The following is a 14,491-nucleotide window of genomic DNA, read 5'->3' as shown; positions in this document are numbered from 1 at the left end:
ATCTGGCTTCCTTCCGCGATGTCACAAGGAAATGCTTATTCCTGTTGTCTCTCGCGACGGCCAAGAGGACGAGCGAATTGCACGCTCTGGACTCCACAGTGGGATTCAAAGGAGATGCGGCTATCTGTTCGTTCCAGACATTGTTTCTGGCAAAAAACGAGAACCCATCTAAACCTTGGCCCAGAAGCTTTTGAGGTAAAAGGCCTATCTAACCTCGTAGGCAGAGAGACAGAGAGATCTCTCTGTCCAGTTAGAGCTCTTAAATTTTATTTAGAGAGAAAGAATCAGATGGGAGGATGTCAACAAGGTCTTTGGTGTGCTGTGAAGAACAAAAGACTTATGTCTAAAAACGCCTTGGCCTCTTTGTGAGAAGCGTGATTACTGATGCACACAAGAACTGCTCGGATGAATCCTTCAGTCTTCTAAAGGTTAAGACTCATGAGGTGAGGGCAGTACCAACGTCCCTGGCGTTTCAAAAGAATTTGTCGCTCAGGAATATCATTGAGACTACATATTGGAGGTGCAATTCAGTGTTTGCGTCTCATTACCTGAAGGATGTGAAAGTGACTTATGAGAAGTGCTTCTCTCTAGGTCCATTTGTATCAGTAGATACAGTTCTGGGTCTTGGAGCAAAGACTGATCCTTAAAAACATATTTTTTATCTTTAATATACATAAAACCCTCTTGTCAGATATGTGCTTGGTTTTCTATTAGCAATTGGACTGATGTCGCACGGGCGGTCTGGTGTCATTGCTAGTAGGGGATCAAGGGTATGTATGGCTAGTAGGGGTACAATTTTTTTTTTTTTTTTTAATATTTTGTTATAAATGAACGTGTATTTATGTTCGAGTTTTTGGTTTTTTGTTTGTAAGGAGTTCGGGATAACTCCTTGCAATCTTAGAACTAACATGGAGTTAGGATCAGGTGATCGGGATCGGTGTTATGCTCCTTGAACAAGGTGTATTGTCATGTTAGTGGATTAGCATCCAATGACAAAGGCCTTTAGGCTCTGCTGAGTAAGTGGATAAGACCCCATTGGCAGACCCACAAGAACTCTTAGCCATAGATAAATATCTCGCTGAGGCTCTTGAGGCGAAGCAGACTCCTAGGCAGTAGCCGCAAAGTCTTCAGCCTACTAAGGTTGGAACCAAGGTTTATTAGTACCTACAACATATGTTGTTTACCTGTCTATTTCAGTAGTTAGCTGTCTCTTACCCACCACCAATGGGTGCTAATCAGCTAAGTATATATCTGGCAGGGAAGTTGAATGTATAAAAATGTTATTGTCATGATACAATAAAGTTTTATACATACTTACCTGACAGATATATACTTAGCTATAGACTCCGTCGTCCCCCACAGAAATTCAAATTTCACGGCACATGCTACCGGTAGGTCAGGTGATCTACCGCCCTGCCCTGGGTGGCAGGACTAGGAACCATTCCCGTTTTCTAATCAGAATTCTTCTCTTCCACCTGTCTCCTGCGGGGAGGCTGGGTGGGCCATTAATCGTATATATCTGTCAGGTAAGTATGTATAAAACTTTATTGTATCATGACAATAACATGTTTCAAGGAAAACTGCAAAGAAATATGAGAAAAAACATGTAAAATCCAAAAAAGTTATTGCATCTTCGTTCTCAGTAAATTTACATAAATATTTTACAATTATGCTCAGGATTTGGTACTAATTTTATTTCTTGTTTTGATATGTGAGCTATAATTATAATTTTACAAAATGAAATAAATTTATTTATTTGAAAAATCATGTATAACTTTATAAGATTTAAGATTGTTTTGAAAAGGGGCACCACAAGGGATTGTAAATAGTAGACATTTTCAACTTCTTGTGGAAGGTAGGGAAAATTTTTTTGAATTTATTTTCTTTCACCATGTGCATTTGCATATCTTCCTCTTTCCATTGAGGTGTTTTTTTCTTAAATTGGCCTACACCAAAGTTCTGCCGGCCCGGGGTGCTGCATATTGGTTTATTACCCCGTCCATTTAGGGTTAATTTGGAGTATACCACACTGCAAAGCAGGAAGTGAGAGAGTAGTGAGAAAAAGATAAGGTTAACTTGGAATGAAAAGTGATTACTAGGCCACTATACTCTGTTTTTTGGTGGTCACGCATGGTAACACTGCGGCCCGGGCTTTAAATAGTTCGCTATGTGTAAGTTTTAGGTTAATAAAAGGACATCTGGGTGTACATTTGCCACTGAGAAGTGTTTTAATAATTTACTGTATGAATTACACTGTTAATATTCGAAATGGAATATTATTTAAAGCCCAGGATGCAGTAGTACCATGCGCAAACACCACAGGCAGATGGACAGATGGAAAAAAACAGAGTATTGTAAATAGAATTATCCTGTTAGGAGACAGAGCAAAGATTTCATTTGCATACATAAGTTCTTTACCATCCCATGGATATGTACGTGAAACAAAATAATGGACATTTTGCAAAGGCATTGTAGAATGCTGAGGTTCATGTCTTGAGTGTGGTGCAAAAATCTTACTTCAGAAGAGGAGGTGACACTGAGCTGTGTCTCTTGGCTTAAAGTTAGAGCTCTCAAATAAAAAAAAAAAAATAGACATGTAGCAAGCAGTTTTTTTACAAACTTAAATATACTCATTTTTATCTTACAGTTATGATCATGTATTGCCGTCGGCTAACTGTAGAGTTCATGCACTACGTTATAGCAGCAAAGGCACTCAGGAAAGTTTTTATTTCAATCAAGGGATACTACTATCAAGCTGATATCATGGGACAGACTGTTACATGGATTGTACCACATCCTTTCAGACCTGAGGTTTGTTTTGGGATGCTTTGTTAAAGTTGTTTGCATTGTTTTATTAGAACTGATTTTGTACTGTGCTTCTATACCCAACTTGTAATTACTCTTATGGAATGTTTATATTATGAGATTTTTCTTTCTTGTTTGTTGCAGAACACTACAGAAGTTGACTTCAACATAATGAAACTGTTCACAGAATTTTACATCTGTATGTTGGGTTTTGTCAATTACAGACTTTACCAGAGTTTGAACTTGTTTTATCCACCCAAGTTAGCTGCAGAGGAAGAAAAAGGTATCAAGAGTGGTTTTGACTATTGGTCATTAAAATTGCAAATTTACATTGTATAGTTATTTATATTGAAGAAGGGACTATAAATATGATGATGTCATCTCAAATCTTATACTTCTAAGTGTTTAATCCTTTTCTTGTATATGAATATTTTAGAATATATCCTTCTGATTTTGAATAAGCAGTGTTAAAGTATTATTCTGGTTCTTGATTCTTCTTGCAGAAACTCAAGAGACTGAGGCTGAAGATCGTGGTGAAAATGAGCTCGAGAAGGTTCTTATCAGTGAGCGGATTGCCTGTTTGAACTTGAATTTACGGAAGAACAAAGAGGAGGAAGATGAAGGAGAGACCTTGGACATGCATCTATTGGTACATTTATTTATTTATTTAATTTTATTTTTTTTTTTTCCCACATCAAACTATTATCAAGTACTTTATTCACATCATTTCCTTATTTTTACACTGCAGTGATGCTAACCCAGAGTAGAAGTCTGCCTACTGTGGGCCATGCCAAAACCATTGTAGCTATACCACTGCCCCTGTGGAATTAGGCTCATGTTAGCATGCTTTGTATTTTCCCTCTTTGATAGACTTTATTTTTTCCCTTGTTCTCTGTCTGTCTAACTGTCGTACCATTTTTAACTCTTCTCCAATTTTCATCTCATACATAAAAGTAAATTCTATATAAGAGTAAGAGTAATTTCATAGTCTGGGTTGGTTGAACTACTCAAGATTATCTTATGTTGTAAGCCAAGAATTAGTTTTGGAATAAGGTGCCAGCAGACTAAGGTTTATATAGTCGATCCTCATTAAACCAGACCCCTTGAATCTGGAAATCGGATGAGATGGACACCAAAGGTGGTCAACTAATTTAAAATACGTATGTGCATCCATAATTTAAGATGGTTACTATTCCTCCGCTCGTCATGTACCATTTTCCTTCTTATTTACCAAAGGTAAATACAAAACTTTTCTTTTATATATTTATTTTTTATATGCAGTTCTATATTTATACTGTGCTCAATTAAAATGCCTTTGACTCTTAGCTGATTTAACTTGCACACGGCATGTACAGTCATTATGACGCAGTATTTGCCTGGAAGGGAAGTACTGTAGCCAGTCACTGAACATTAACATTTACTGTTTACCCATCTGCTGTCTGACTGGTAGCTACAGTTCAATGCCTTGTATGTTTTTAGGAAAGAAATATGTGACAAAAGTAAATTTTACAAAGACAAAAGCTTAGTTACTGAATGAATTTTGTTTTGAAGGTATGTCAGTGCAGCATTACTAAATATCTTTAGAAACAAAAGAAAAACAAAATATTTTGTTGCTAAAGAATCTGTGAACCAACAATTTTGCACTCAAAGTAATGAGAAGGAATTCATTCTATTCTTCATTAATCAGTAAATACTTACACTATTAAAATCTATGTATTGTATTAAACACATGCCCTTGTCATTTATGTCATTGTCAGCTTCACGGTATCAAAATGTTCTTTCTATTGCCTTATGTATTGTTAAAATTCAGAAGTTTAATTATGTACACTTAACCCTCTTACGCCGAAGCGGTAAAAAAAAAATTGTCTCCCGTGTGCCGGAGGTGTTTCAGAGTGAGCGCAGAAGCGGAAAAAATATTTTTTTCAAAAAATCACAGCGCGCTTAGTTTTCAAGATTAAGAGTTCATTTTTGGCTCCTTTTTTTGTCATTGGCTGAAGTTTAGTATGCAACCATCAGAAATGAAAAAAATTATCATAATCATATATAAATAATGCGATATATGATAGCGCAAAAACTAAATTTCATATATAATTGTATTCAAATCGCGCTGTGCACAAAACAGTTAAAGGTAACAAGTTACTTTTTTTTTTCGTTGTAATGTACACTAAATTGCGATCATTTTGATATATAACACATTGTAAAACGATAAAAGCAACACAGAGAAAATATTATCACAAAATAACGCATGAATTTGTAACTCTCAGACATAAACAAATATTTTTTTCAAAAATTCACCATAAATATAAATATTGTCATAGAGACTTCCAATTTCTTTCAAAATGAAGACAAATGATTCAATATTACTATACTGTAAGAGTATTAGCTTACAATTGCAGTTTTCGACCATATCTGACGAGTTAAAGTTGACCGAATGTCAAATTTTTTTATATATATATTTTTTATATGCAATTATTTTGGAAATAAGAAAAGCTACAACCTTCAAATATTTTTTGTTTTATTCTACATGAAATTGTGCACATTTTCATATATAAAACTCTATGAAATGCCTAATTATGAAACGGAGCAAATATTCCGAGAATGGTACGTACGCATTTCAGAGATTTGTGGCGGAGAATCCGCGCGCGGAGGGAAGGAAAGATTTTTTTTTTAATTCACCATAAATCTAAATATTTTGCTAGAGACTTCGAATTTGTTTCAAGATGAAGAAAAATTACTGAATATTACTAGACTGTAAGAGTTTTAGCTTACAATTGCGTTTTTTGACCATTTCGGTAGAGTCAAAGTTGACCGAACGTGGTTTTTTTCTATTTATTTTGATTTATATGCAAATATTTCAAAAATGAGAAAAGCTACAACCTTCAATTATTTTTTGTTGTATTCTACATGAAATTGCGCACATTTTCATATATAAAACTTTATGTAACGGCTAATTTAAAATGGTGCAAACATTACCACAATCGCACGTATGATTTTTTCGGAAGAGTTACCGCGCGGACGTAAAGAAAATGTTATTTTTTTCATAAATTCACCATAAATCGAAATATTGTGCTAGAGACTTCCAATTTGTTGCAAAATGAAGGTAAATGCTTGAATATTAGTAGAATATAAGCGTTTTAGCTTACAATTGCGTTTTTCGACCATTTCGGTAGAGTCAAAGTTGACCGAAGGTTGAAATTTTGGCAATTATCGTTATTTATATGAAAATATCTCAAAACTGATAAAAGCTACAACCATGGGTTGTTTCTAGTTGTATTGTGCATGAAATTGCGCACATTTCCATATATAAAACTTTATATAACGGCTAATTTTAAAATGATGCAAACATTACCACAATCGCATGTATGATTTTTTTCGGAAGAGTTACTGCGCGGACATAAGGAAAAAGTTTTTTCATAAATTCACCATAAATCGAAATATTGTGCTAGAGACTTCCAATTAGTTGCAAAATTAAGGTAAATGATTGAATATTACTAAAATATAAGAGTTTTAGCTTACAATTGCGTTTTTCGACCATTTCGGTAGAGTCAAAGTTGACCAAAGGTTGAAATTTTGGCAATTATCGTTATTTATATGAAAATATCTCAAAACTGATAAAAGCTACAATCATGAGTATTTTATTGTTGTATTCTACATAAAAATGCGCACATTTTCATATATAATACTTCATGTAACAGCTAATTTACAATGGTACAAAAATTATGTCAAAGTGACGAAATAATTTCCGAGATGTGTCACAGATACTTTTTAGTGCGGCAAGAAAGAAATTCACGCTTGCGTGCCTGCGTAACGATTGTAAACAAAACAACACCTTGATCCATGAACTCCCAGCATCCCCCAAGGCGCGTGATTCAAAAGTTTTAGGCTGGTAGGCCTATAAGTATTTTTCCGCAAATTTTAAAAAAAACTTTTGTAAGTCGACGTAAAATACAATCAGTCGGCAGGCACGGGACGGGAGACAAAAAATGTGACGTAAAAATACGTCCAGTCGGCGTAAGAGGGTTAATTATATTTTTGTGTTTAGCAGAATGTTTTTGTTGAAAACTAAATGTGTTGGTGAACATTTGGTCTTAATTGTCCCACCATTTTATTATTGATGATCATAATTATCTCACATTCATGTAACATTATAATATAAAGGAAAAAAATAGAGTTTTTTTGCTGCAATAGTGATGTCTGATTATGCTCCTGATCCCACAGTTCCAAAATCTGAATAATTTCATAAACCAAAACACATCTGGCCTCAAAGATTTCAGGTAAAGGATTGTGTACCTGTAATCTAATGTCATTATCTTACTTTTCAGTTTAGAGAGACAACTTTTTTTTTTACTTAACAATTATGCGTTCATGTCCTGGCCTAGGCATGTACATATGCGGCTGAATTCTATTATTTTTGTCATGTTTTATTCTTCATTTTTCATCTGTTACTATGATGTTTATTTCAAATGTTTCTACATTGGTTGATTAGTCATATTCTTTATAAAAATCATGAAATACGTACAGTACATTTATAGGTATAAATAGGTATCACCGGTTAAACTGGACAGTCAGCTAAGATGGACACCCAGGCCCCCCTATTAGTCTGTCTTATCGAGGGTTGAATGTAGTACTTTTTTGAAAGGTTCATTTATTTTTTGTTTTCAATGAAAGTTTCCAGAATTAGCAATTTTGAGGAAAACTGCATGAATTTTGATAGATTAATACTAAGTGGATTGTAGCGAATAAGTAATATACCAACCTGTGTGGAAATGAGAGATTTATACATTATGTACTGTATTATGAATGTGTATTCAATTTGTGATCTTTGTATCTCTATTTATTTTCTGCTGTTTTACAGGAAGAAAGTGTGCAGAATGTGAAAATGGCAATGGATGAAGAGGAAAAGCTAAACAAATTCAAGAATCTTTTCAAGAATATGAAATTCTTTTTGGGGAGGGAAACTAACATGGAGTCACTCACCTTTGTTATCAAATCTTTTGGTGGACAGGTAAGTGAAGTTAATTATTGGCATATGTAGTAGTTCATAGAGATATGAAAATAAAATTAAAAATAAGGGTTGCAAAGTAATGTGGAAATTTTTTTTGGTAAAGTAGTCTTCCTAGAATGTATATTGTATTTCGTTGATATGTATAGTAATTGTTCTAATGAAATGACAAGATCTTATGACATCCATGGAAACATGAAACTGTGTGTGTGTGTGAGAGAGAGAGAGAGAGAGAGAGAGAGAGAGCGCAGTGGAATCTCCATACACTTTTAAGAATAGACAGGGTGACAAAGTTTTATGCAATTTTTACAGTGCTCCAGTTTTTATAATGTTTAAGAACAAAGTCTTCATGAGAGCCCTTTGAGAGTGCAAAAATGTCTTAATGGTGTCATTAAACGACTTTATAAAAATGGCAATATGTCTATTGTTCAGCCCAAGAAAATTTCAAGTGGGTCAAATGAGAATGGCTGACATTTGGCAAAAGAGGAAATAAGTCCACAACACAGTACACATTTTGTCCAATAATGGCAGATGTTATTGTACTGTCACCATAGTTTGTATTTCAAGCATTATAGAGATATTTCATATTTATTCTAAAGAATCAGGAGAAATTGGAATGTATCAGTAGAAGGCATTACTTGAGAAAAAGCCCTACTTCGTAGTTACTGAAACAAATTCATGAAAATCAAGGAAAGCGCATATTTGCTACTAATCTTCGCTTTAAATTCCCTCTGTACAAATAGGTTTTTCTTTTCTTTTCAAGTAGATTATAACAATGACAAGGTTGTAAATAAAATTATAATCATGGGAAATCTTGAAGAAATTGCCCGAGTTAGCAAAGGAGAAAATGTCAGTTAAGACAAAGCCAGCCTAAGTTACCAAAGGATAAAATGTCGGTTAAGACAAAACCAATGTTATATCAGATTGAACCCCAACAAAACTAGACAAAGCAAAGAAGTTTTTAAGATTTTAAGAGAAATGTCTTTTCTGATGTGAACAACAACTTTAGTTGGCAAAACACACTGACCAAGAAGTAAACCTAAGGGTTAAGAAACTATGCTCACATCAGGATTATTATTATTAATAGTTTACCAGACCCACTGAGCTGACTATGAGTCCTATGAGAGCTGATAGTCAGCTCAGTGGTCTGGTTAAACTATGTTGATAATAATAATTCTGATGTCAGCATAGTTTTTTTAACCCTTAGGTTTACTTCTTGGTCAGTGTGTTTTGCCAACTAAAGTTGTTGCACATAGACCCTTAGTATGTACTCAGGAAAATATTATGGAGAAACAAACAAGTGTATTCCAGTCATATCCATATAGAAATTAAATATTACATGTCTCCCCCAGGTGTCATGGGACGAAGCTGTTGCTGAAGGTTCTATGTACCCAGAATCAGATGAAACCATCACACATCAGATTACTGATCGTCCAAATGTGGAGAGAAAATATCTCTCAAGGTAATGTTGATAACTGGATTAATATTTTGTAGGATATGTTTCCTATTATGATAAGCAAGAAAATCATGGGAAAGTCTCATTGATTATTTGGATCATTAGACTCATTGTTTAGTGTTTCATTAGCCACACTGGAAGTTTGGTAAGATATGAATTATGCCCTAATTTCAGTTACTCTTTTATGCAGGTATTATGTGCAACCTCAGTGGATTTACGACTGTATCAATGCTCGGATGTTCTTGCCAGTTCAAGATTATTTCCCAGGAGTAACTCTTCCTCCTCATCTGTCACCATTTGACATTGTTACTGATCTTTATGTTCCTCCCGAGAAGGAAAAGCTTGAAGCAATGAAAAGAGGTGATATTCCAGTTCATGCATTCCCTCAAGAAGAAAGCAGTGATGAGGAGTCAGATCATGAAATAGTAGATGGTGATGAGGAAGCTGAAGTGGATGTGCCAGAAGAAGAGGAGCCTGGAAATGCAGAAGAAGAGAAAGAACCAGGTTAGTTTTTTTATGATTTGATTTTGACTTTTTGAAAGTGTATTGGAGTCCGTCAGATGGAAAGTAAGAACAAAGGGAAAAAGAAGAATGTATTATAATTCAAGGGTGGAAGATAATTTTTACATATTGCCTAATTTTTATACTTAGATTAACATCTTTGGATAGGGTAGTCAACCTTTTGTAATTAATGTTGCTTTTTATACAAGTAACTTAACAAATAATTACATAGCTATCATTTCATTTATTCGCCGTAGTTTAGATTCAAATTTCACGATAGTGGCACCAGTCTCTCCCCTTAGTGAGAGGGTTAGGAGCGACTTGCCAGACAATGCACATTCTGTTTCTGTGACTAATGGTGATATCTGATGTGGGCAGCAGTTTTTTTTTTTTTTTTTTTTTTTTTTGTTTTTTTTTTTTTTTTTTTTTTATTTTTTTTTTTTTTTTTTTTTTTTTTTTTTTTTACCCAGGCATCAGTATGCAAACTGAAAGTCAAGTAGGTTCAGTTGAAAACTTCAGGATAGGTTTTTCCTTGTTTTGTTGTTTACTGGAGTACTACATCAGTAGTTCTCTTGTACAGCGAGATCACAATTACTTGTTCAGCTACCCTTTGCTGATGGTGTACTATAATGTAAACATTGGTTTATCAAACTAATATTTACGTTTGTTGTGGACCTGATTTGTTCGATAATATTGTTTCAGTAACGATCTTACAATCTTTTGATTACCTCATCTTTACGATAATTAACATAAAATGTTGCCGAGATGAAAGACAAGTAGCAACAATACAAATGTAAAACATTATTGGGCACCAACTTTCGCTATCATCATTATCGAGTAGCATAACAATGTAAACATTGCATTCGTTACCTGATCAATTTTGGTGTTGAACTTTAATTTCACAAGGCACTTATTGCAGGATTATTATTTATTGTTATTTCTGGTTTTAGGTATTTCACCCCTCCCGTTAATAGTGAATTTGCAGTCTATTGCTCACTACTGTTGCAAAATTGCAGTCAATTTAAACACCACTTATCACATTTTCCATTCCAGAATTGTGTAAGTGAAAGGGTATAATGTAGCAGGAGATAATTTTAGCTATGACAGGCTTTCAGAGTGTGGTCTAGCTGTGATCCCAGTAAAGCAAGAATCAAATATGAATACCGTCTGAAGTGAAGATCATATAATGTGACAGGAGATAATTTTAGCTATGACAGGCTTTCAGAGTATTATCTAGCCGTGATCCCAGTAAAGCAAGAATAGAATATAAATACCTCGTGAAGTGGAGATCATACAAGAAGAGAGTAAAACACTTCATGTATATTGAAAAATCCCGTAGGGGGATTAGGGCCGTAAGGGCACTTCATTTGGTGCAATGTAGACATTACTTAAGGTTCTTTGCAGCGTCCCTTCGGCCCTTAGCTGCAACTACTTTCATTCCTTTTACTGCACCTCCAATCATTATCTTTTTTCCATCTTACTGTCCACCCTCTCCTAACAATTGTTTCATAGTGCAACCGTGAGGTTTTCCTCCTGTAACACCTTTCAAACCTTTTACTGTCAATTTCTGTTTCACTGCTGAATGGCCTTGGTTGCCCCAGTGCTTGACATAAGTGTTGCTTTAGCATGCCTACGTTGAGCTTGAATCGACACAGCTACTAACTAGCCCAACGACATTGTATGTCTAGTGCCAGTACTAGCTCACCTGGCACAGAACTATATTTGATATATCCTGTCTTTAGCCATATGCTTGACTCAAGGTTAAGTAATGCTTTATCATGCAGGTATCTGAGCATGCTGTTACTGTGCCCGAGTTTCCATTGGCACCGAGCGCCAAGTGGCTACCTAGCGAGCTCCCAGTGGTTGTCAAGCCAGCTTCCCAGTGGCAAGCTGATGAACACGAACACCAGTTTAAGCGTTCACAGTGCCATCTTCAGATTGAATTGTTTTTCTGTGATACATGGGCTCTGTGTGCCAGATAACACTCGGCACCAGTTTCTTGTGTTTTTCTCTCCTGCTACTAGCCCACTCTTTTTATCTACTTGCTCATGCACCTGGCTCCTTTGCCTCCTTCCCGTATCATTGTCAATTTGTGTTGGGCTTAGCCCCTGTGATAGTGAAGTGTTGTGCAGTGGAGGAGGTGGCTATTAGTCCCTCAATTCTCCTAGACAGAAGGTTCCCCCCTGTCAGACCCTACGACCCCTCCAGCATCTGGGAGGAGGCAAACTGGAACTCCAAGGGAGGTCGGGGAGGTTACACACGAGTAGTGGAACCTGTTAATGGTCCCAGGTATTGACAGGTGCGAAGGGGAGGATGTAGCTATCTGGCCCTATCGGATACCCTAACCCAGTCCCTGTCAGACTCCCCTAAACCTGGGAGGAGGCATACTGTCAGTTCTATGGGTTCCATAGGGGTTTGCCCCTGAATAGGTACCCCACAAGCAAACCTGTTGTCTGCAGGTTTTGACGGACAACCATTGGAAAGGAGTTTATATATTGTGCTTGCCTAGACTTCCTATGTTACGGATCCCAGTGTGAACAAGTCCACTATCCCAGTGTGGGCAAAAGGGCTTTTTTGGGTCCAAGTGTATATAGTTTTGGATCCTAGTGTGGACTAGTGGTGCCGGTGGCATTTTTCTGATTTATCTTAGCTGTTGAAAAGGCATGTCTCCCAGCTTTGGTGCATTAGTAACGTAGTTCTGAGCTCCTTAGACCAGTCAGTCAACCACTGGTAAGGTGTCCAAGTGGATTTGCGCCCGTTGTCCTCAAGTGTTTTATACTCTGATGCCAGTCATGAACGTAGTTGGCGCTTCCGTGGTGCTTGTTGACCATTGAAAAGGCCTTTGAATGTAGATCTTGTTTCTCCACTCCTTTATATATGATACAGGGAATGGGAACATTGTCCCAAACTGAGTTGCAGTTTCCGGGACAGTGCTGGTGTCTTGGGTCTCCAGTATAATGTAGCTCCTAAGCTGTCTTACAGTAAGAAGAGTTTCGATGCCCAGCAGAGTCAGAACTCATAGTGATCCCAAGCATCAACTGTGAACCAAAAGTCTAGTGGCAACTGAAAACAGTATCCGAGTGCCCAGTGGCGCACGCCCACCCAGTACAAACCAGGCGCCCACAGTGGTAACCGAGTCTCCATTGGGATCCGAAAACCTAGTGGCATCCAAGCACCCAGTGGCTTCTAAGCATATGGTGTTTTCCGAGTATCCGTTGATTGCCGAGTGCCCATGGGAGTCTAGCTCCCACTAGACTCTGAGCACCCAGTGGGATCCAGGACTTGACTTTCTCTTGGGAGCACAGGACCCTATCCAACTTCGTTTGGATAATGTGACACTGAAAGAAACCCTTGATTAAGGATCAGGTCCCAGAAGGAGATCAACCTGATTTAGATCCTTCTTCAATATCTTCCGAGGAGGACTTTGAGCAAGAGCAACCTGCTTCTGCATATGCTTCTCTTTTAAAGTTTTGTCCTGTTTTGTTTTATTACCCATCACTGTTCACCCTAGCAGCTCCTACTTTGGGGTCTTTTCAAGTTACACAAATGGACCAGGATACTAATGGGAACAGCTTTGAAAGGATTCTTAATTAAAACTCTGATTCTCCTTAACATAATTTATTAACATTTAATCGTATAGTACACAACTTAATCTAATCTTATCCTCTAATACCTAAGTAAACCTAACTTAACATTACTTACCCCGACCACTTAAGAACCCTAAACCTATTATCCTTAACCCTCTTACGCCGACTGGACGTATTTTACGTCAACATTTTTTGTCTCCCGTGTGCCGACTGGACGTATTTTACGTCGACTTACAAAAGTTTTTTTTGTTCATGAAACTTACCTGACAGATATATATATAGCTGTATTCTCCGAAGTCCGACAGAATTTCAAAATTCGCGGCACACGCAGTGGGCGGCCAGGTGGTAGTACCCATTCCCGCCGCTGGGAGGGAGGCGGATATCAGGAACTATTCCCATTTTCTATTCATATTTTTTCTGTCGCCGGTCGTAAACAACTGTTTACAGACCTCCGCCCTAGGATTTTGAAACTTCATTAGCCGCTTAAGTATCCTAATTATTCTTTCGATTATTGACTTGGATTTGTGGCTAGGCATACGCTATCGTAAATTTTTCATTGCATTTGATGTCTGAAGCTAGTTAGCCTAGTTTCAGACTTTGTTGTCTGCATGGGGAAAGGTGAAGCTACCGGAACTTTCGGTAGACACTCGCTTAGTATATATGGCGTTTACATGTTTTCTTTGCATAAGTTCAATGTAATTAGTGTAATGTGTGACTGATTACGGAAGAAGTAGGATTCATGTACGCATTTTTAGAGCGTGTTAGAATCAGGAGTTTTCCTCCACAGTAAACAGAAGTTAGAAATAATGAACCTTCTAACCTCCTGTAGATTTATTTTGCCTAACCCTGTGGTATGGCTACGGGCCTAGAAGAAGTGTCTGCTAGAGGATTACATCAAGTAATTTTAGACTTAAGTGCTCGCTCTCCATTCAGTGTTGTGAAGTAGTATGCCCCTTGTGTTGTGGAGGGGGCGTCAGATCGGCCCCCATAATGCCTCTAGGCCTGGACCTCTGTCGGACTCCCAGGACTCAGGGGAGAGGCATGTCGAAAGCCGCAAGAGGGTTACGGGGGCTCCCCACCGATCTGGCGTCCCTTCGGCAGAACCTGTTGACGCTTCCAGGCTGCTAAAGATCGTGCACG

The 14,491-nt window shown here is 37.1% G+C and overlaps 1 protein-coding gene across 1 annotated transcript in view; it reads left to right on the top strand.

The window, feature by feature from the left end:
- The window catches only part of LOC135200301 (pescadillo-like), a 151,671-nt gene that overhangs the window by 71,045 nt on the left and 66,135 nt on the right, over positions 1 to 14,491 (top strand). Inside the window, exons 4-9 of the mRNA XM_064228838.1 lie at positions 2,648 to 2,811; positions 2,950 to 3,088; positions 3,309 to 3,454; positions 7,661 to 7,810; positions 9,160 to 9,269; positions 9,454 to 9,767. Coding sequence (XP_064084908.1) covers positions 2,648 to 2,811; positions 2,950 to 3,088; positions 3,309 to 3,454; positions 7,661 to 7,810; positions 9,160 to 9,269; positions 9,454 to 9,767 — 1,023 coding nt within the window. The remainder of the gene's footprint in view (positions 1 to 2,647; positions 2,812 to 2,949; positions 3,089 to 3,308; positions 3,455 to 7,660; positions 7,811 to 9,159; positions 9,270 to 9,453; positions 9,768 to 14,491) is intronic.

This window comes from Macrobrachium nipponense, chromosome 26 (assembly GCF_015104395.2).
Source record: "Macrobrachium nipponense isolate FS-2020 chromosome 26, ASM1510439v2, whole genome shotgun sequence".
Taxonomy (NCBI): Eukaryota; Metazoa; Arthropoda; class Malacostraca; order Decapoda; family Palaemonidae; genus Macrobrachium; species Macrobrachium nipponense.
The sequence above is the reverse complement of the archived record's forward strand: the minus strand, read 5'-3'. Positions and strand labels throughout refer to the sequence as shown.